At 38.2% G+C, this 24,608-nt stretch overlaps 1 protein-coding gene across 5 annotated transcripts in view; it reads right to left on the bottom strand.

Annotated features, from left to right (window-relative positions):
* Positions 1–24,608, bottom strand: part of SLK (STE20 like kinase) — an 87,377-nt gene that overhangs the window by 53,200 nt on the left and 9,569 nt on the right. For all 5 annotated transcript variants that reach the window (XM_032786111.2, XM_032786109.2, XM_032786110.2 and 2 more), the window contains exon 2: positions 2,015–2,179. In XM_032786111.2, coding sequence (XP_032642002.1) covers positions 2,015–2,179 — 165 coding nt within the window. The remainder of the gene's footprint in view (positions 1–2,014; positions 2,180–24,608) is intronic.

Genomic DNA, 24,608 nt, shown 5'->3' on the forward strand with positions numbered 1-24,608 from the left:
CCATATACCAAATCACTAATACTACTTCCTGCAGCATCCAGGGAGGTCTCCTATGCAAGCACACCTCTACCCCGATATAACGCCACCTGATAGAACACGAATTTGGACATAATGCGGTAAAGCAGCACTCCAGAGGGGCAGGGCTGAGTGCTCCGGTGGCTCAAATCAAGTTCGATATAATGCAGTTTCACCTATAACGCAGTAAGATTTTTTGGCTCCCGAGGACAGCGTTATATTGAGGTAGAAGTGTACTAATCAAGGCTGACTCCTGTTTTAACTTGAGCGAGCTAACAAAATTACAAGCAAAGGTGATAGGACTGAAGACATTTATTCTTAATTAAAAACATAGGGAGCACGGTATCCCATTTCAAACTTTAATAAAAATGTACAACTAAAACATTTTAAATCTTTTTGAAAAACACATAGATAATATCCTTCTTGAAGATTATTTATGTGATTATCACCTCAGTGGCCATTCTAACTATCACTCCTGTCTTTGATTCCTGTCAGTGGCTTCCTTTTGCCTACCACAAAGTTTAGGCTTCTCACTGTCACCTTCAACTCCACCATATCTATGTCTCTGGTTTTATTTCAAACTACTCACCCTTTGGCCTCTTCACTCTGCCAATGAATCCCACCTAACCACTCACTTTGATGTTTGACTCCCGTACGGCCCCCCTGCACGTGGAACTTTCCCCCTATTCAACACTTCATTCGTGAAATTCTTCCATGAAACCCTCCCAGGCAAATTCACATTAGTAAAACTGATATCATTCATTAATTTTTTTTTAAAAGGCTGTGAGCAAAGTTAAACTTATTTACGTGTCCTAGGATATTTTCTGTTTAACTTGTGTTTTGTGTGTATTTAAACTGTAAACACCTAAGGGCAAAGATTATCTTCCTTGTACAGACCCAAGTATACTTCTTTCTTAATAAATAATCATAGAAATGTAGGGCTAGAAATGGACCTTCAGAAGTCAACAAGGCCATCCACCATGACAGGTGCCTATGCCACTTGTTCTTAAAAGCCGCCAATGGTGGGGATTCCACAACCTCCCTTGGAACCCTATTCCAGTCTAATAATGATATCAAAGAACAAAGGTGGAATAATCTTATTACACATCACTTTGATACTTATATACATTTAATTCACTGCAAAGTAATTAGCAGAGTATCTAAGTACATGCATTGTATTTGTGAAATCTACACATGTACATTCAAAGGCCTGGAAATTGTGGGCCCAGTTCTGTTAGATGCTAAGCACTTTCTGCAAGTTACTGAGTTCCCTCAAGTCCCACTAAAACCAGTGGAAGTTGAGGTTGATCATCATCTCACAAGATTGGTCTCTATAAGCCCTAATTTTTATTTTATTTTTAATTGTGTGGTTGCCATTATCAAATCTTCCCGTTATCTATTTCTGAACTGTGCTGGTGGACTTAAAACCTGAATCCAGCAGTTACAAACAAGAAATGTCTAAATTCTCTCCATACATGGAAATAAACTACACCTCTACGCCAATATAACGTGACCTGATATAACACAAATTTGGCTGTAACGCGGTAAAGTAGTGCTCAGGCCGGGGGGAGGCGTGGGGTGGGAAGAGGCTGTGCACTCCGGCGGATCAAAGCAAGTTAGATATAACACAGTTTCACCTGTAACGCGGTAAGATTTTTTGGCTCCTGAGGACAGTGTTATAACAAGGTAGAGGTGTATCAAATATCAAGTTTTAGAATCAAATCAGGGTAAACCAGAGCTGCTGTTACAATCAGAACTGTATAGATGCCTCTGTATATGTTAATTTCATCATACCGATTTGCTAGAAGATGTTTTGACACAGTAATCATGCAACGTGCAAGTTAGTTGTAAAATTGTGTGGATAATTATCCTAATAATTAGTAACAATGTAGAAAAGATTTGATGGAATAATGATATAAAGACTCTTATTATTAAGTTGGGGGGGAAGTTCAATATTTTTACATAAATAGAAGAATAGTATACAAAAGGAAAGACCTACCCAAAGATTGTTCTCATAGTAGAAAGCATCTAGAAGCTTGACAATATTTGGATGATCGCAGGATGCTAGAATATCAATCTCAACCATGTAATCTTCTAGTTCTTCCTCAGATTTAGTATCAATCACCTTTGCTGCAGCAAGGACTTTGGTTTCTTTGTTCTGAGCCTGTAAAAGGAATTCACAGCACCATTAACACAGGGACTTCTCTATTCTGAACACGTTCAAAATAGTGACAAACGTCAATTATTTCACCTCCAGATTCTGTTATAATAATTAGTATACTACTGTAGCATTTTGCCATCTTCAATGTGTTTTACAAACATTTACTAATTAATCCTCAACGTACCACACAGAAGACAATATATACATATTATATACTGGATAAACTGAGGCAGAGGAAGGTTCGATAACTTTCCTAGTGAAACAGAGAATCCATGGAAGAAATAAGATGAGAACATAGGAGTTCCTGACTCCTAATTCCATTCTCTGAATCATCATGATGTCTATCTCCCAAGGAAGTTACTGCTGGTACTCCCTATAAAAGGAACAACATAGAATTTACATCTTAAATGAAGGGTGGGGTAAGATGGTTTAAACCACCTTTGTGCCATCCTCCTGGGGCTGGAGAAGCACTGGGAGTAACTAAAGATTTGTCTCAAGTTATGACAGCTTCCCTGGGATGCTCTATAGGCCACAGTACTGCCTGGCATGCTGTGACCCCTCGTCCCCGACAGGTCCCTGTGACTGAACTTGCAAGCTTCTTTATGATTGTCCTCAACTGTACCTGCACAGCGGAAATCCTCTGCTGTCTGGAACTGGGGCTTTTAGGACCCTTTTATTCTATTTCAGCTCTCTTACATAGCATAAAGGAAGCCAGAGTAAAGCTCTGGATACAATAGCTAGAGAATGTTCAGAAGCACAGCTGCATTGATGCAGCAGTGTCGTTGTAAACATTCTAGTGTAGCTGTTCTAAGCCAATAGGAGAGAGCTTTCTCATCTGCTTAATTACTCCAGCCCCTGTAAGCAATGAGAGAAGCTCTCCCACCATCATAGAGTTGTCCACACCGGCACTTAAAGCAGCATAAATTATGTCGTTCAAGGGGATGGCTAATTCACACCCCTGAGTGACATAATTTATGTTGATTTAAGCTGTAGTGTAGCCATAGATTAAGGAGGATGATCTCACCTCCTGACTTCCTGCTAGGTTAGAAGTAACTGTTCTGAGAACACACTAAGTTAAAAACCTTCTCTACAAGCTTGTTTACAATCTTACATCTTACTAACTGAACTAAAACTACACTGAATCTTGGAGTGTTAAGAAAGGACCCACAAAGATGAAAAATAGGAGGTAAAGGATTGTGCCTTTTATAAACTCCCTGTTTTTCAGATAGGAAACTAAAGTTTGTTGACCTTGTAAAACTTTATGGACCTGCCTATCCTAGGAAAAATGTCTCCAAACGACATGCGTTGATAATTACAGTTCAGCTCCAATAGTGTTAGCATAACTGGGAGATCTAGTATAGATGTCTACTTGCTGCTGGTGGGGTTTAATAGGATGTTGAAAATTCTGGCAGCCTGTCACATACTGCTAACACAGGGGCAGCTGAACTGCATACAGCAATGGTGGGAAATTTTTAGAAAATGTTCTTGGTGTAGAGAGGTCCCCTGGCAAATGGAGAACTAATGGAATTATGCCATCACAAGCAACAAAACCCAGAAAGCTGAGCAACCGAGAAAGGAAAGAATTTGTAGTTAGACTGTTTAAAACTCTCATTTTTGTTTGGCTTTTAACACCTTTTTAATATCAAAGTTAACAAATATTTGGAAGAAGGGAACTCTTTGTTAAACATTCAGTAAAAGCGTGAGAGCTCACCATACTCAAAAAGTAATCCAGTAAAACTAGAGAAGATGAGACTTGACATTTTGATATTTCTAATATCAGAAACAATTATAAAAATAAAACCTTTAAGCCTGTCTATATACATCATAAATGGACACAAATACAATTTTAAAAAAAATCTTTTGAAGTGAATCCATAAATTTGGAATCTAATCAATTTCAATAAATGAGATAAAAGTAATTTCAAAAACAATGTTTCCCTACTTTTTTTTTTTTTTTTAAAAAGGTTTCCGTCACCAAGTACTGTCTGAAAGACCCACAAAAGCAACATGGAAAACTTGACAAAGACCACAATGCTGCAAACATATCCATGCAGAGCAACCCATGTGCCCACAAATGTGTAGTTGCAGAACTGAAGCACAATTCTCTTGACAATAGGAAAAAACCCATGAAACTGACTATACACAAAGTGCCATCACAAATGCACAAAAACTCCTTGAAACCATGTTTTTCCTCTAATCTTTTAGTTATACTAATTTTAGACATTACTTGTAATACCTACAGATAAGAATTTTTAAACATGATTTTCAAGTTGAGAGTGTTCCTTTAAATCTCGACAATGATTTTTTCAATTACTTTGTAAAATATATATTAAAATTAAAAGGTAGATCAGTAGTTACAAGTATCTACTTAACTCATTGGGTTTTCTATTGAAAGGAAAAACTGGAAAACACACAAATGATAGGTTTATAAACGTGTACACAAAAACTTGGTTCATTCAATTTGTGAACTGAAATGGTTACTTACTAGTGTACTACTATCAAAAAATAAAATGACTTAACATTTCCATACATATGAGCTACAGGGAGGAATATCACCTGTAAAATAATAGTCCTAATTATTTTCAAATAGTCTTGCCTTTTCTTTTGCTTTTTTTTGCCACATCAACAAAATTACTTATTTAAGACGGATATTTAGTCAGAGCATATGTATTCATCAACATGCAGCAAGGCTAGAATATCATTTCAATGGATCAGCTAAGACTACTATATTATGTTGAGGATATGATTTTCTTGACAATTATGTATTACATTTATATATCAAGTAGCACTTCCAAAAGTGAACTGTAAAAACAAAAGTCTTGACATTTGCCTTTTTGTTTTTCCACAGTAATATCAGAACATTCATAGCTCTATGAAGTTATTCTAAAACATAAAACTAATTACTGAGGTAGAAATTCTAATGTCTGATAATATAAAAGGTGAAACCAAGGTATTTTATCATTTGTTTGTATTGGTTTCATGTTTTACAAAAGGAGCAAAAGTCAAATCTTCCTGTACTCTAACTGCACTCAATGTACTGTATCATTAATAAATTAATGAGAGATAAAATAAATGAAAGATAAAATAGGTATTTAATTCCACAGTAAAATTAGACTTATGTTTTCTGTGCATAATAAAGTTGAAATATACACTTAATTAATGCAAATGTCTACTTACCCAAAAAATTATTTTCACAGAACGGGCAGAAATTTATTTTCTTCAATAGCTCCTTGGAGTTCAGAGTCCATGACCTTGAAGGTATGTCTACGCTGCATTTAAACACTCATGTTTGGCCTGTGTCAGCTGATTCAGGCTGTGGGGCTGTTTAATTGTGGTGTAGACATTCAGGCTTGAGTCCTCAAGGTCACAGAGCCCAGGCTCTCACTGAAGCCCGAATGTCTACACCGCAGTTAAACAGCCCAATAGCCCAAACCCCACAAGTCTGTGTCAGATGCATAGGGCCAGTTGCACGTGTTTAATTGCAGTGTAGACATAGCCCACTGTCTAGAATCTGTAGATCTGCCTGTGACAAAGAATTCTAAAATTGCCTGACTCTCAGGGAAATGCATAACAGAAGACTTTTTAAAATTTGCATTTAGTATAAAAAATGCGAACTATAAAGCATTTCTGAAATTGAATTTTTTTCAAATAAAGCTATACTTAAGATTTTGATAGGAATCACTGAGTTTTATAACAGCAGGAGTAACACTTTCTGCCTCAACTTCATCGTGACTGAAAACAAAAAGCAGTAATTCAAAACATAGGAATATCACTGAGTGGTCTAAATGCAACAAAATCCACATTTGTTCTGTTTGTACGGACAGATCTCCCTGCATGTTGATTTTTCCCAGATCCTTGTGTTCCAAGTAACCTGAAGTCTGGTTTTGTGCTCATTTGGTAAAATTAAGTATTGGAATATCCACCAGCTTTGGGATTGTCTGCCCCATTCTTTGCAGTTGACGCTAATTGAGTGACCTCAGTGTGGCTCCCCTGGGATCCCGGTTACAATTATTCCAAGTCCTAAGGATTATGATAATGACTCAGAGATACCAGAGACTTTCTTCTTCAGGTCACCAGCTTTTGGGGAATCTGGTATAGTTTTTCATCTCTAGGAAAAGGGAGGCGCTAAAGGTACCAGAGCACTATCCCTAGACTCATCTGTCCCCACACCCCCATATGTTTTTAGCACCCTTTGCAATTAGGTTTTTAAAATTTAGATCTTCGCCTAGCTGTTTGCTACTTGTAGAGGGGTTAACTATGCCATGCTCTCTTACTCTGCCAACTACAGAGACCGCTGAGATAATACAGGCTAGAGAATCTTTCTTCTCCCTTTTCCCTAGTGGGCTATTGTATGACTTCACTGGCTACTGAAACAATCTGCCAGAAAAACACTAATCTGAGTAAGTAGGCAAAGTAGACTCGTTTTTAAGAATTAGAAAGTAACACTGAATTTAAAAAAACTTTACATTTTTGCTAGTTAAGGCTGGAATTAACATTTGTTTGCTTTAAAGATGCGCTTTAAAATAATCATACAGTCTTGATGACCCATCCTGTTTTATAACGACATGTTTTTCATGTTGCTGCAAACAGGAAGTTAGGCCTCCACTCAGACACTCAGTCAAATATGACGACGATTACAAAGCTCTAAAACTTAATGTTATTCCATTTATGGGAGATAATGCTGCCTGCTCCTGATTTACAATATCACCAGAAAGTGAAAACAGGCATTCACATAGCACTTTTGTAGCCAATGTTGCGAGGTATTTTCATGCCAGATATGCTAAACATTCGTATGCCCCTTCATGCTTCGGCCAACATTCCAGGTTTAAGACTCTAAAAAGTCTTCCAAAATCTGAGGCTGCGTCTTCACTACCCGCCGTATCGGCGGCTAGCAATTGATTGCTCGGGGATCAATATATCGCGTCTCATCTAGACGCGATATATCGATCCCCGAACGCGCTTATATAGAATCTGGAACTCCCCCAACCCGAATGGAGTTGCGGAATCGACAGGGGGAGCCGCAGACATTGATCCTGCGCCGTGAGGACGGTGAGTAATTCGATCTTACATACTTTGACTTCAGCTACATTATTCACATAGCTGAAGCTGTGTATCTAAGATCGATTTTCCCTCGTAGCGTAGACCAGCCCTGAGAGGGACGATGTGTGGAACATACTGTCAGGAGTCTCAGAAGAGCAACACTCCGATGCAGAAACTACAGAACCCAAACCATCAAAAAAGAAAAACAACCTTCTGCTGGTGGCATCTGACTCAGATGATGAAAATGAACGTGTGCCAGTTTCCAGTGTTTTGGATTGTTATTGAGCAAAACCTGTCATCAACATGGAAGCATGTCCTCTGAAATGATGGTTGAAGCATGAAGGAGCATGCAAATGTTTAGCGTATCTGACATGTAAATACCTTGCAATGCTAGCTACAACAGTGCCACGTGAATGCCTCTTCTTACTTTCAGGTGATGTAACTAAGAAGTGGGCGGCATTATCTCCCATAAATGTAAACAAACTTGTCTTAGTGATTGAATGAACAAAAAGTAGGACTGAGTAGACTTGTAGGCGCAAGTTTTACATTACTTCATTTTTGAGTGCATTATGTAAAAAAAAAAAAAAATCTAAATTTGTAAGTTGCTCTTTCACAATAAAGAAATTGCACTACAGTACTCGTGTGAGGTGAACTGAAAAATACTATTTCTTTTATCTTTTTCACAGTGCAAATATTTTTACTGCAAATATAAAGTGAGCATTGTATACTTTGTATACTGTGTTGTAATTGAAATCAATACATTTGAAAATGTAGAAAACATCCAAAACTATTTAAATGGTACTGTATTAACAGTGCAATTAAAATTGCAATTAATTGTGATTTTTTAAATCTTTTTAATTTGTTTGACAGCCCTAGTCACTAACGAAACTAAGTAGTCACAAACAAGGAATAAAGTACTGTCATGGGTGTGAAACTGGCTGGCACAAAATAGAGTGGAATTAAATGGTCTATTTCCAATATCGCAGAAGGCTAAAGGTCAAGTGCCCAATGATCTGTACTAGGACTGCAATATTTAACACATTAATGTGCTGGAAAAGGTGGTGAACAGTGAGATGACAATTTTTAATACTTATGTAGAGGGGAAAGGAGTATAGCACAAGTAATTCAATTGAGTTGCTTACATAAGAGATACATACTGCTAGCTCAAAGTAAGTGGCCTTGGGGGGGGGGGCGGAGGGTAATTGTTTAACATTTTTTGATACTGTAACTTGAGCTCGATTAAAGGATTATGAGGTGATGTGTAAAAACAGAGGTAGATGGCTAGAATTGGAAGACTAAATGAAATAAAATACATCACTGTATTAGCACTGCAGCTGTCTATCTTGCTAAAGAGAGCAATAGCTAGTTAAAATAATGTATACTTTTCCTTTTACAAAGACATGCTTATGCTAAATTAAGACAAGCAATACTTTACAAGATATTTGATGAAAACCAAACTACTTCATATTGTTAGAAAGCAGTGGTAAAATAACATTCCATATTAATCATAAAATGTGACAATACCATGTGGAAATTGGCTTTTGTGGTTTCTTATAAGGTTTGTTATATACATACTCTTTTTCATCATACTTAGCACTTGATCTTTATTTGCTGAAAAGCTATTTTGTTCAGATAAAAACATACTTATTTCTAAGCTAATGAAGAGGAAGTAGGGTATGTTTTTATCAACTTGCAAAAGAAAAAGGGCATTGCCGAAATGTCTGTTTCCTAAAAAGTGTTAGAAACTGATTTAATATTGTAAGGAGAATTATCAATCAACTAATTCGTGGAGATATTGAAGCTTAGAATATTACAAGAAGTAAAATGTTAAGAAAATTTTAATTGATTCTGAGGGTACTGCTGAGTTGCTGCCTTCCACAAAGCTTTATAAAAGTTTTTTAAATAATTTGCTTTTTTAAAATATAAACCAATTGTAAACAAATGGAAAATTGAACAGGAATTAAAGAAAATTATATGATATATTTAAGCTAGTGTTTCACAGATCTTCTACAGTTTATGCATAAAGATGTAAACATAAATATTTCTGCCCAATTCTATGCTGATGTTCATTTAACAAGAGGTGCAAAATTAGATTAAAAATATATTAAAAGCTAAGACTTCCAGCAATTACGTACTTTGATTTTCTCTTTTGATTCTTTTACGAAGCTTACATTGAATCTCCATTAGTTTGTGATTTTGCCAAATCTCACAAGGGAAAGAGGGTTGATATGAGCCAGCACTTGGATGACAGATCTCTGAGGAACACCTAGTGCTGCAAAAATGGCATTCAGGATTCAGTAGGTGGACTCTTCACTCAGATTCAAAGGCAAATCACTACTCTACCATGGTTTTAGCAGCAATATGATGCTTAAGATACTGTCTTTCAAATGAGATGGAGCCATGAATTGTATCTATTAAAGATTCCTATTTGATTATTCATAACTGTATGGGTGTTAACCCTGGAATACTGACAAAATTACAAATTGGCTTATTACAGTATGCCTACCTAACTTACTCTTCTAATATGTTCTGTAGTGCTGTGGTGCAGTTTACTTATACACTTACTGTATTTAAAGTATAACGTAGCCACACCAGCGGCATATACAATAATTGCTGTAGCAGCTTGTATCAGTTCATAAAGTGCATTGGAATCATTTGAAACAAATGTTAAATATAAAATATAAAACCCTCTGGAAAGCTTTATGCACAAAATGTGCAAGGAGGAAATGGCTACCCTTATGCAAACTTTGCAGCTATATTAAATTAGAGATTTTATCTGTATGTTTATGAATGGCAGAAGCATGACTGATGTCCTTCCTCTGATATAACTGCGGTGTTACAATACTTATGTACTTATATGTAGCTAGTTCTGGAGTTTTGTATCTTTTGTAACTAACTTGTTATAATTATTAAGGGGGAGGAGCTAACATATCACACTGTTTATCATGGCTTGTCCATTAAAACTCCTTTATTGCTGAGTGGGTTAATGGTGAATTCAGGACTGGGAAAAACCAAGCACTCTCATAATGAACTACTCCTGCCTGATAAGAGCAACTAACACAAGTGTTTCATACTAGTGTATGAAATGTTAATAAATTTTAAGAGAATTATAATGACTTTTATATTGCCATTTTGCTTTAAACTGCCTATATTCCCTCACCCCTGGTAAGAGCCAGGAGGCTCCAGTGTGGAGGAAATATTTTTTCGTTTTCATCAGGCAGAAGCTCATTACTGTTTTCCTCATCCTTCCTCCCCAATTCCTTCTGTTACACTGATCGAGTCTTGTTTTTGTTAGACAGAAAACTCATTGAGGTAGGGACTGTCTTGTTTGGTATTTCCACTTTCACATCAATCTCAGGACAACCCTCTTTCTTTGCAACTGGCTGAGTAGGATACACCTCTCCCCAAGGCATTTCAGCTGTATTTCACGATTTCTCAATGTCTGTATTATCCTGTCACAAGTAGGTTTAGTGTCAAGTCACAGGCATCAATGTTTCATTCTCTGAGCAGAGGTTAATGTAGCATATTTGAAAAGCAGAGGGAAGAGAGTCTGAAATGAAAGAAGCCAGAGGATATATGCTTGAAATAATCTCTGAAGTAACATTTCTGAGTGTTCTTGTGTCTCTTTACTCAATAAACTACTGAAAAATCACTCCGAGAAGGTGTTCTTACTCTAACGGCTATACTCCACTCTATGTTAATTCTGTTTTTCTTAGTTTGTGCCTTTAAATTATAAGGCCAAGATTTTCAAAAGTAACTAGTTATTTGAGTGCCCAAACGGAGACTCTATGAAAAGGGCCTGGTTTACAGTGAATTAATTATAATCAAGAACTCATCTATTCTGTAGAATCTGAAGCAAAGATCTAAGGTAATGCTCCATGGTATCTGAGGGCACAGATTGGAAATTCACCAACAATATAATTGAAATTTAAAAATGTAGAGTTTTATTGAATTAAATATGAAAACAAGTAATAACCAATACAGCTGTTCATATTTTATATTAGATCTTTTCAATATGCAGAAAAGTTTTATACTATCAACACAACTCCAGCAGCAAGGTTGTCAGGCAAAGCTGGAAATTTCGTTAGCTAGCTGGAAGACACAGGAGGAAGTTTAAGATGTTAGAAAAGTTATATTAGCATAGAGACTTTGGTCAGGGTGTGAAAAAAAAACCCCACCCAACCGATGTAGCTAAGCTGACACAACCTCCTCTGTAGATGCACCCATGTTGATTGAAAGGGGGCGTCCATCGACATAGCTAACCATCAGCTCAGGGTTGAACAAAGACTGTGAATGGCTTGCCAGCTACAGAACCAGTTTCTCCTCCCTTGGTTTTCACACCTCAACAGCTAGAACAGGGCCTCATCCTCCCTGATTGAACTAACCTCGTTATCTCTAGCTTGCTTGCTAGAATATATAAACCTGCCACTGGAAATTTCCACTACATACATCTGACGAAGTGGGTATTCACACACGAAAGCTCATGATCCAAAACGTCTGTTAGTCTATAAGGTGCCCCAGGATTCTCTGCTGCTTTTACAGATTCAGACTAACACGGCTACCCCTCTGATAGCTAACCTTGTTTGGGGAGGTGATGCTCCTGCACCAAAAGAAAAACCCCTCTGTTAGTGTAGTACTCCCGGGAGACTTCTGCACCACTACGCATGTGCATAATTAATGAGCTCTGCATATTTTTAATTTTTTGCACAGAAAAAAGCTTCTGCTGAAAAGTTACTGCAATTCTGCCTTTTGCCCACCAGAGGGTGCTGTGGTGATAGAACACATCAGCACTCCCAGCCAGCTAGGGAAGAGAAAGAGCCTGAAGAGCCTTCTTCACAGTGCCCGTCAGACCAGGTCAGGAGATGGGGGCTATGGGGAAAAAGACAGCCTATAGTGCTGGGAGGGGGGGGTGTCAGACAGGGGCTCATAGGGGCTAGTGGGAGAGGGCTGAATGGGAGTGGAGGCACAGGGCTGTATGGTGATGGGAGACAGGGTACAGAGCTACATAGGGACAGAGGGTGTCTGAGTGGGGGCAGAGAGACACATGGGGATGAAGGGAGTGGGTATATCTGAGTGGGGGTAGAGGGACACAAGTGCCTGACTGAATGGGAGAGGCTGGGGATAGCCAGGTCGGCATGGGGGAAGCTCCCTAACAGTCCTCTTCCTCCCTCGCCACCCCACCCCCCAAAACTCTGTTCTATATTTTTCCCACCCAGGCTCCCTTCCCAGAAATTATTTCACTCTCCCTTAGCTCCTCTGTTACTCCTCACTCCCACAAGCCTTTGCACTGCTTCTGGGGGGGATGTGTGCAGGAACTATAGTTCTGTATTGTAGTTTAAATGAATTACTCAGAGTTCTGTATTAATATGCCTAGTAAGGAATCTATTTGTTAAAAAACATTTTCTGAATCCTTTTTGTTGTCTGTATTGTTACAGACATACTTGCTCACAGGTATTTTGAAATAAATGACCAAAAATAATTGAAACTGATGTTATTTCAATTATTTTGACAAATAAAATATGCATAATTTGAAAATACTGTGTGCAGAATTTTTAATTGGTTGGCACAGAATTCCCACAGGAGTAGTGTTAGCTTCATCAACACTAGAGGGCAATGCCGACACAGCTATGCTAGTATAGTGTCTTTAGGGCAGCACATCCCCTTAAAATGGATATTTTTACTAAACTTACCAGTAACGAAACAGTTAAGTGTTGACATTTAAATGGTCACTAAATTTCAGAGTTACCACCCTACTGAGATAAATGAAAAGTTAACATCTCTGAGCTATTGTTTCAGGCTACAGTATTTATAGACTTAGGGAACAATTTTCACAAGGAAAAAAGGTGTATTCTTAAATCATGTTAGCTAATACATGGTAACCAACAAGAGGTAAAATCCTAGTGAAGGTAAGTCAGTTTGCTATTTTCACACAAGTTAGCAAGTTGAGGTAAACTCTAGGCTTTCCTCACAGTCTTTACCTTAACCCGCTACGAGCAGGCCTAAGGTTTACCTCAAACAGCTAAGGCCTTGTCTCCACTACAGTTTTGTTAGTTACATGAATGATCAAAAACTGGCATAATTACATCACTTGTGCATGTTCACACAACGGTCCGGTCGGCAGAGTGTGATCACAGTTGGTGCTCTAGCACTGACAAGAGAGCAGTGCACTGTGGGTAGCTATCCCACTGTGCTACTTGCTACCTGTTGCAGCTAGGAGTTGTGTGGAGGCAAAGTGGATCACAGTGAAGGGCTGCCCAGAGGATTCAGGGGGCCTGGGGCAAAGCAATTTCGGAGGCACCTTCCATAAACAAGTTGCAATACTATAAAATACTATATTCTCGTGGGGGCCCTTGCGGGGCCCAGGGCCTGGGGCAAATTGCCCCACTTGCCCCCCCGCTCTGGGCACCCCTGTCACAGTGCATCATGGGTGCATGCTCAACATCCCATAATGCAATTTTTTTCCATCTCATCACTATATAGGCTTCCAACTGTGTTTCACTGCATTTTTCAATGGCCCCTGATTACTGGGAGCCTGTCATCTGTCTCAAAGGATGGATCTTGCATTGCTCTCTACTGTTGTGGTCGCTGTTATGACTCCATCGTAGCTGGTCATGCAGTATATCAAGAGCACTCAATCTGAACATGGAACAGAGGTGCCTGACCTGCTATGTGCCATGGAGACAAATACCACCAGTTTACTTTTGGCATTCACAGAGCAGCTGACACGATGACTTGTTTTTGGGCTCGGGAAACAAGCACTGAGTGATGGATCACATTGTTATGCAGGTCTGGGATGACAAGCAGCGGCTGCAGAACTTTCAGATGCAGAAACCCACCTTCCTGGATCTGTGTGTGGAATTCTTCCCAGCACTGCAGTGCAAGGACAGCAAAATGGTGTAGAATAGCATGTGATTGCTGTGTGGAAGCTGACAACTCCAGACTGCTACCAGTCACTCACAAATCAGTTTGGAGTCAGGAAGTCCACCATTGGTGGTGCATTAATATAAGTGTGCAGGGCCATTAATTGCATTCTGCTATGAAGGACTAACATTCTTGGACACATGAATGAGATATTGGATGATTTTGCAGCAATGGCATTGCCTAACTTGCTCCTCCTCGATTGCTTCCTTATCTGGTGGAGGCGCTCCACCAGTGTGTAGGGGGTTCCCCTGAAGGCCACATCTGCAGAAGCACAAGAAACAGAAGCATGATTGTTAGTGCACACACAGCATTGAATCATTGTAGTAAAATGCACCTCTTTTTAAATATGAATCAGTTTCTCACTGTCCCTTGGCAAGCACACAACTCAGCCAACACCCTAAACATGGTGAGTTCAACCTGGGCGGGGGGGAATGTGTGCTCAAGATGGGGCAAACCGTCTAGGTGTTTTTTTTAAGTGGATCACTGCAGACAGCTAGGGACGATATTGTAAATTCTCCCACCATTTTCCACTGATGAGGGTCATTGAAGCCAATCTCTCTCCTGAAGGTAAGCAAGGATGCACGTATGCACCTCCTGCATGCATGCAGCTTCAAACCGAGTCCCTTTGCTACTTTCCTGTGTGCTGCTTTGCTCCCCGTACAAGTGATTGCCAACTGGCGCAGGAAAAAGTTTCCTAGAAGGAACCTTCGGCAGAGGATTGGTGAATACCTCTAGGAAAGTTTCCTAGAGATTTCCCTGGAAGATTCCCATGAAATCTTGGTGGCATTACCATAATATTCTGCCACACTGCTTTGCTGCACAGAGGAACGTGTGGCAAATGCAAACACAGCTAGTCTTGTGCATTTCTATCCCTTCACTCCTTTCTAGAATTTACAGAGCAAAGGACAGTTCTACCTCAGATAATCAAGAATCACTAACTCAAAAAGATCACTTACCAAAGCTCTCTTCTCCTGCATCATGCACACCAGAGATGGACTGCTAGGGCCAGTTGGACCCCTCCTGAATGGAAAAGAGATCCTGACTCGCTGCGTCACTGGACAATCCTGCTGTGTGCTCCACATCCTCCTCCAGTTCTACTTCCTTGAGGTTGATTCTGCTGTCCACTTTCTCTAGCTACACTGAAGTATCCACAGGGCTCTTGAGAGTGGAGGTCATCACCAAGGATGACGTCGAGCTCCTTACAGAAGCAGCACGTCTTCAGGACAGCACCAGAGCAATGGTTTGACTCCACTGCCTTCTGGTACACCTGCCTCAGCTCATTTATCTTTGCACGGCACTGATGCAGGTCCCATTTGTAGTCCGTCTTCAGCATGCCATGAGAAGTCTGACCACAGGTACTGAAGTTCCTATGGCTGGAGCAGAGCTGGTACAGCATCCAACAACTCAGATGTGCTCCAAGTGGGAAAGTGTTTGCTGCATGGCACTGCCATGGTCAGCTGGGAAGATATGTTTGCTGTCCATACCGAGCAAATAGGAAGTAAAATTTCAAAAATTCCCAGGCCTTTAAAGGGGCAAGGGTGGATACCTGTGCACCTGAGTGCAAGGCAGTGGAGTTCGAACTGCTGACCAGAGCAGTCAGGATGGGTATTTTGAGACACCTCCTGGAGGCCATTTACAGTGACATAATCAAATGCAGTGTCTATACTGACACACTTTGTAGCTAACCTTCCTGCACAAACCTCTCATTGAGGCAGTTTTATGTTGCTGGCAAAACAGGAGAATTTTGTCGGCAGACGAAGCATTCTAGTGTGTACACCTGCACTGTTTTGTTGACGAAAGTCAGAACTCTGTAGTGTAGACAAGGCCTTACTTGGGTGAAAACTGCAAACTGACTTGTCTTCACTAAGATTTTACCTTGGGCTGGCTACCACGTATCAGTGAACTTGTGTAAAAAATTAGAAATATTTTTTTTAAAAGAAAGCTTTGACTCTGGAACATAATTCTGTGCTCAGAGTAGCACGAGACATGTAGGGCCCAGCAAGAATAAATTACCTAATGCACAGTCCAAGTCTTATCAAGCTTATTGTATCCTGGCCGAAGCTAACGCTCTTTTTCTCACCAGACTGCTTGTTAGAGGGAGAGTCAAGGGCTTGGCTGAATATTTCTCAAGACAAGATCCAGTCCTTTAAGCATTAAATTTTTGGGCTCTTTGTAAAGAACAATTTGACATTTTGCTTTCCTCAACCAAGAAAGAATTGCTCATCTGTTGCTCAAGAATAAGAATGAAATAAAAAGGAGACATGTTGGCAGTTGCAACTGCGACTGCCTTCATTATGAAGCTGTATGAAAACTAGGCGGATTAAAAAAATAGTCATCACAGAAAAGCAGTAGTTAATCCCTGCCCTACTTGAAACAGACTTGTCACTAGGAGTAACTTTAATAGCTGTAGACTGGCGGATCCTAGGCAGTAACACAATTGATTTTGACTACTCTTGCTCTTTGTGGTTGTTTTAGAACTCTGCATTAACTTAAACAAAACTGAGGTTTTTATTGAAATACGAAATGAACAAAATGTACAAGCTTATTTTAAGATTAAATTCCATTTAATTTAAACGGTCTTGTTCAGTTTAACGTACACCTCTACCTCAATATAATGCTACCCGATATAAAACAAATTCGGATATAACGCAGTAAAGCAGTGCTCCAGGGGGGCGGGGCTGCGCACTCTGGCAGATCAAAGCAAGTTTGATATAATGCAGTTTTACCTATAACTTGGTACGATTTTTTGGCTCCCAAGGACAGTGTTATATTGAGGTAGAGGTGTACTTTAGATTTCAGAATTGACAACACTAACTGCATAAAAGATTGGCTCTCTCTAAAATTGTGAGGTTTTTAGGGGTGGGACTAGGACTGCCTTGGCATTTAAAAAGGAATTGGGACATTTTGCACACTACTGCAAGTTAATTAATCAATTTGGTTTGGTTACTGTATCATAGCACAATGCCTTAATTTCACTCAGTTTACTTTCTTCTTGACAGGTAAACTATTACACTCATCAAAAGTAAAGAGACATTATCATGGCGTATGAGAATGTGCTGAGGCCGGTAAAGTACCATCCCGTAGCCAGATTTTGAGTGGAACTAGGTTTGAAGAAGATTTGTTTCAAATAATGGTTACACAATTGGAAAGGACAAGAATGGGCTTTTAAAATATAACTGAGCAGCCTAAGGGAAGCAGCCTGGATCTCTCCAGATCCTCCTGAATAATTGTTCTCAGAACTATGTTTTATATAAATATACACATGTATTTATACCTATAAGCAACATGGAATGTGAAAAACTGTCAGTGTAGGAGTAAGGCTGCACAAGAAAATACACATCAGGAAACTGAGGTTGAATGCTCAACCTTAATGCTGCAACTTTGTGTCTACACGTTTAGAGTTCGTTATATGATCATACTTTTCCAACACAGCATAATGTATTGTATAAGTGAAATTGCACATGTACAGCATCTTGCAATTTACCATTCTTCAGTGCTCATCCTTGCATGTTTCTGGCTTATGTAACTTTTCTAATATATGCATTTTGTCAGTATGTGTGACTACATATTCAATATTTGCTATCCTTTGCAGACAAATTTCTAAACAGTAATTTGTTACTGCAGTACCTCAAGCTGTTACTCAATACAAATAAAGTCTACTTTTCCACTTATATTTTATGATTCCTTGTTTTACTGAGCCTTGTCTAGCTAAGTTTTATGGCGGGTCAGAATACAAACACTACTAAATATTTTCAGCACATATCGGATGCACTTTCTTTTAAACATTCTTAAACATTTGAGTAGAAAGAGATATACTTGTACACTATGGATCTGAATGTTAAAACATTTATATTTACATCAATAAAATGAATACTGATTTTTTTCTGTAAACCATTCCAAAACTGTGTGTAAGTTTCACAAGTATTAATATTTTAACTGTATAAATTACCACAGGGAGCTACTACAGCATGTATTAATGAAGCAGCACTGATAATCTAATCATTGAAAGAGGTCGGGGTTTAGAATTAAATTACAGTGCTTTGCATGGTAACACTTTCACTTACTCTGTGCTATACTTCACTCTCTAATAAGTTATCTAAGTATGGTTTACCATGTAATATTCACACAGCACAATATCATGAACTGGCTTACACAAAGTTGTACCTCCTACTGGAAGATGGTAAGTGTACTTAAGAGGTTGGGCGAAATGTGACAGACTACTGAAAGACAAGCATAAAGGGAAGAATATGCATATAACTAATGTTGGTATTTCTTCATATAACTGCGCAACCTAACATTAGCGAATACATTTTTAATTTCATTACTTCAGGAGTTTTGTTGTTGTTTTTAAGGCAAAATACTAAAAAGGTGATACTTCAAGCTCCAGTGCTTTAAAAAAAAAAAAAAAAAAAAAGTGCAAATTCCTTGAGTCAGGTATGATTTGGTTATGTGCTACCAGCCACCCTTGATCAAGGCTGCAGAAAGACAAATGTCATTTGACAAGAATGCCGTTTACAAGACCCAGGGATTCCCAAAACACAAATCATAGGCTATAACTCATTTCCTGCTTGAATCACTTAAGGCTTTTTGATTACTATACTGTCACTGCATTGAGTAGTTAGGGTTAGCTGATAATAAAAGGACTTGTGTCTTTTCTTAAGAAGAAGTCAAACAAATGTATATTTAAACAGTCCCCTAAACAAGATTTTAGTTCCACACAGACTTGAGAACAGTTAAGCCTTGTTTACCTTAGAAATTTTCATGACTTGTGCTCTGTAGTCAACACTCCACCAATGGTGGAACCTCTGGTGTAAATATGGCAAAAGTTATTCTACTACTGTGGTCTGAGCAGGGTTAAAGACAATGATAAAAAGGTCTGAACCTTGTCTGTACCAGTACTGACAATGCACTGTTGGAATAATAGGTAGGAATGTCTTCAACACAGAAACATCTTTAAAATTTACACTCAGATTGTTCCAACAACTGACTGAGGGCAGTGCCTCAGAGCTCAGATGCTCTACTGTAGACCTCTATTGAGGCTTTTAAAAGGCAAGTGGATCTCCTGACTTCAGGTTTTTGGGAACTGTTGCATTTCCACTCATGTCCCTTTCATGAAAAGTGTTATGTAAGAGATAAGTAGCAGTATTATTTCCTGAACTCCAGATGCATCTAACTGAAGATTCAGCTTCTCTTCAGGGATTCCACCTCCTTGGACAGGTGTAGAAAGTAAACCAGAGTGGGAAGGAAGACAGACAAAAGGAAAATTTCTTTGTGCACTGGAAATAAAAATAAAAAATATGAAGTACTATTTTGAGAGAAAGGAACAATACAAAATTTTTGTACTTATGTTCATACCACAGAGAGAATGCCTAAGATTCCCAGTCAGAACTACCACTGGAAGGGAGACATCTGTATAGTCTTGGATGAACATAACTCACTCCCCCACATCAGGAACTCCATCCTCAGTTCCCTAACCAAAGAGGAGTGGCAAAAAGTTTTCTTGTGCACTACTTAAATAATCCAAAACAAATATATACATGTATAGCATTCTCTCAAGTATGATTTTCATAATTTAGTCAAATGTAAAACAATTTCATCTAGAATGTGTGTATTACTAATCTGAGGACTATTTTTATACCAAAAGATGCAACTCAAAAATTTTAGCCACTTTAAATGTAAGGCCTGTTAAAAGCAAGAAAAATCAAGAATTTTTCTCCCTCAGAAATGGATGAACATTCAAGAAAACATAACTTCATAAACAGATCATGAAAAATGTAATGCTTAAACATTGTTCAAAGTTATGACAGCTTGACAAAGAGGACTTTATGGAAACTACTGTACAACCCTAAATGGTTGCATCTGTCCTACTATATAAAGTATATACAAACAAACAATCTGGAGAATAAAAATGTCAGTAACAATTCAAGATGTTACAGATACTCTATTACAGTTAATCTATGCATAGATTTCTGGACCTTAAAAATTAGAAATTTTGTAAGTATAGGTGATGCAGAGTACTAGAAAACTCTTCAGAAATTAAAGTAAGTGTTTCCTATTTTAAATAAGGTACTTAACGAGAATGTCGGAACAATTTATATAGCTGAGCTCACGCTTCGGAAAAGATGACTGCCTGGTAAAGGAAAGGGAGTGATCATGAACATATTCTATATTTATACTCTGTGCCCTTGTGTGCTCACTGCATTCAAGAGTAAAATGTGGACAACATATTATTCATATGATCAGGACCCACAGCGCATAACTCTCATACACCAAATGACAAAGGATATACAGAAAATGAGGAGGCATTAAATAACTTGTGCTATCCATCTTGCTTATTTAAAATATATCATACCCATACCAATGAAGAGAAACCTTTTATAAAGAAGAAAGATGACCATCTTCAGTAGGGATCCATTACAAATACAAATAGTAAAATTCTCAAACAATAGTTTACTGGTTGTAGGTAAGTTTTTCCTGCTCTACTTGCTCCCTCTCAAAACCCCAAAGTGACAGAGGCAACAAGGAAGCATACATAGCTATGTGCAGCAAGACTGCTTCATCATGAGAAAGAGAGCCTTATTCTACCTGATATTCTCATGTTCTTTAATAAAATGATTTAAAACAGTGTGAAAACTAAAGTTAACACTTTCTCCATACTTCCTGGGGCACTGCAACATTAAGGATAGTTTTGACTTTGAGCGGCTGACCAAGCTGATCAGTGAGACTGAAAAAATCCTTTTGTTTTCTACACATGGTAAGCTTTCATCTTTGTTTCAAAAGTCATATCCAGAAGAACTTAAACTCTTTAGGTCTGCTTAACACAATGATGAGGTACACTTAGGAAGTACAGATTAAATAAATAATATGAGTTTGTAAGTGTTTTAATTAACAAACAGTAAACAATGCTGTTATTTGAAGAATTCATGTTACATCTGAGTAAAAATAAACTCAAGTGTGGTCTACATCTAAAACGCAGATCAACCTAGATACGTTGCCCAAAGGTGTGAAAAATTCACAGCCCTGAGACACAGTGGTGCTAATCTAAGCCCTGCTGTACACTATACTAGGCTGAAAGTTCTTTCCATTAACCTAGCTACCATCTCTCGGGGGGAGTGTATGGAGGGGTGGATGAAATACATCGATGGAAGATTCCCTGCCATCACTGTAGTAAGTATCTACACTAAAGCGGTGTAGCTGCAGCATCTGCAGCATAAACGTACCCTGACTTGTTTCTTCCCTATCTCCACCTCATTGCTCATTTCTGACAAAAAGTAACAGTACCTGAATGGAAATCCAATCTGAATTTGTGACAAGTACAATTTCATTATTTCACTAGTAATTTCTTTTTTAAAAGGAGAAATTAATTTGGGTCTAGCTGTTTATGAAATTCACAGTCTAAAGGTAAAAACCTACATCAATTACAATCAAGTTATTTTTCACTTATATTCATATATATTAATAGTCTAAATGATTTGCTCCCCATACTGACATATTTAACATGTATTTATGCAATAGTTTAATACAACAAAGAAAGCTATTATCCCTTCTAGACCTTATTTTCAGATAATGAAAAGAAAAACATGCATTTTTTCAGTCTATACAGGAAGCTATGAGTCTAGACAGATTAGAGCAAAATATTTTATAAATACAAACATTTTTGAATCAAGACTACCAAAAATCCTCCACTGATCTTTCGTGTACTAAAATCTCTGGGTGCACTTAGCTTCATTTGATCAGTATTACTGATTCACCTGCATTGGAATGGAAGATGCTAATAATCTGATAAAGGAAGAATTTTCTTCCTGCTCATTTTTTCCTGTGCCAGACTAGTGGGTTACAACTCCTTGTGCAGATTTCAGGCACCTGGCAGTCTATCAAAAACTTATTTTTTTGATCTGCTAGCCAATTCAATTCTACTCACCCCCTTACTCTAGACTGGTTTTATTCCAATGCTGAAATTTTAATTAAACGCAAAACATGGCAGTATGCAAAATTTAAATGGAACAAAATGGGTATACTCCCTAAAAGAAACTAGAAGGAAGAGAAGAACTTCTCCTTTATGTATTAAACAAAAGTTACATACTAGGACAGAGAAAATAACGCTAAGTAGACCCTCGCTGTGAGGCCACTTTCCAAATATAAATAAAACAGTAAACGAAGGTTCATTTAACCTCAGTACCAATAAACAAAAAACCTGAGGACCAGCCCAGCCTGGGATAGATCTCAATAAAGTCTCTTTTGAGAGAACATATTTGCTAGTGAATACTGTGCGTCACGTCTACACTAGAAACTTCTGCCAGTATGAAAATGTCTGTTAGGTGGATGACTTTTTTTTTTAAAAAACACAACATTTCTATACCAGCCAAAGCCCTAGTGTATATAAAGATGTGACAATCAGGGCCCTTAGGGGAGAACAGAAGTTTTAAACCCCCAAAACGAACAGTTAAGCAAACTGTATTATTGTAATATAAAAGTATATTTAGTATGGTCTTTTATGAAAGCTTGTACTGTTCTGAACTTGGTCATTATGATGTTAATACAGATGCTAGTTATGAATAGATGTATATAGAAAATTGTGCTCATAATCTGTACAACTTCCTCTACACCTCACACCTCTCAAGCCAAGTGTTTATACAAAACCAGATTCAAATAACTATCAGCTCAGGAAAAGACAATGATAAACCATTACAGATTAATAGGAAGACACTAAGACCATCCAGGCTATCAACTCAAGAGGGAATTTACCCACTCTGAAAGTCCATGGTGACTCTTGGTTAGAGGGCAGGGGAGGGGGCAGGCTTTTACAAACAGAGTTGGTACTGAAGGTTTTTATCCAGAACTGGAGGGACAGCCTCCGGCGAGGAGGCTGTCTGTGAATGCTGAATCCCTCCTATACGTAGAGGGTATGTCTTACGGCCATAGGTAACTTGTATTAGAAAAGGGATTTTAGCTAATATGAAAGTGTAAAACTTGAAGTTGCATTTTTATGTTTATTTTCTGTGCAACTTGTATATGTTTGCTTCCCCTTACTATGTTAAGCTTTTAATCTGTGATTTTTTTATTGAATAAACCTATTTTTATCCCAATCAGGTCTCTGGTGTGCAAACTGCATTGAGTTTGTATGCTAAAGTAAGCTGATACTTGGGGAGGCTAGCTTCACGTCTTCAGGGGTGATGAACCGGGGGAATGGTCAGAGTATATGGTACTTAAGAAATCAGGAAGGATTTATTTAAGGAAATTTGGGATTGGGAACACTCTTGGTGTCTGAGACAGTCTGTACTCCTATATTCACTCATTTTTACAAGACTATGTTAAACTTTGTAGAAAGCATACTGTGTAAGATATCATTTGAAAACTCATGATTGCTGATCATTATTTTCCTGGTAAAACATGCGTGGTAACATTTTATGTAAAGATTAGAGCTGTCGATTAATCGCAGTTAACTCATGCAATTAAACACAGTTTTAATCTCACTGTTAAACAACAGAATACCAATTGAAATTTACTAAATATTTTTGGATGTTTTTCTACATTTTCAAATATATTAATTTCAATTACAACACAGTAATACAAAGTAAAGAGTACTCACTTTGTTATTTTTATTACAAATATATGCACTGTAAAAATGGCAAACAAAAGAAATAGTATGAGGTGATCTGAAAAACACAAGTACTGTAGTCCAATCTGGATCCTGAAAGTGCAACTTATACATGTAGAACCTTCTGTTACATAACTGCACTCAAAAACAAAAATGTAAAACTTTAGAGCCTACTAGTCCACTCAGTCCCACTTCTTGTTCAGCCAATCACCAAGACAAAAAAGTTTGTTTACATTTATGGGAGATAATATTGCCTGCTTTGTATTTACAATGTCACCTGAAAGTGAGAACAGATGTTAGCATTGCACTTTTGTAGCCCTTCGTACTTTGGACACCATTCCAAAGGACATGCTTCCATGCTGATGACACTCGTTAAAAAAAGAATGCATTAATTATATCTGTGGCTGAACTCCTTGGGAGAGAATTGTATGTTTCCTACTTTGTTTTACCTGCATTCTGCCATATATTTCGTGTTATAGCAGTCTTGGATGATGACCCAGCACATATTTGTTTTAAGAACACTTTCATAGCAGATTTGACAAAAAGCAAAGAAGGTATCTATGTGAGATTTCTGAAAATAGCTACATCACTCAACCCAAGGTTTAAGAATCTGAAGTACCTTCTAGAACCTGAAAGGGATGAGGTGTGGAGCATGCTTTCAGAAGTCTTAAAAGAGCAACACTCTGATGCGGAAACTACAGAACCCGAACCACCAAATAAATAAATAAATAAATCAATAAAAAAAAAAAAATCAAACTTTCTTCTGGTGGCATCTGACTCAGATGATGAAAATGAGCATGCGTCGCTCCGCACTGCTTTGGATGGTTATCAAGCAGAACCCATTATCAGCATGAACGCATGTCCTCTGGAATGA

Source organism: Chelonoidis abingdonii, chromosome 16 (genome assembly GCF_003597395.2).
Source record: "Chelonoidis abingdonii isolate Lonesome George chromosome 16, CheloAbing_2.0, whole genome shotgun sequence".
Classification (NCBI taxonomy): Eukaryota; Metazoa; Chordata; order Testudines; family Testudinidae; genus Chelonoidis; species Chelonoidis abingdonii.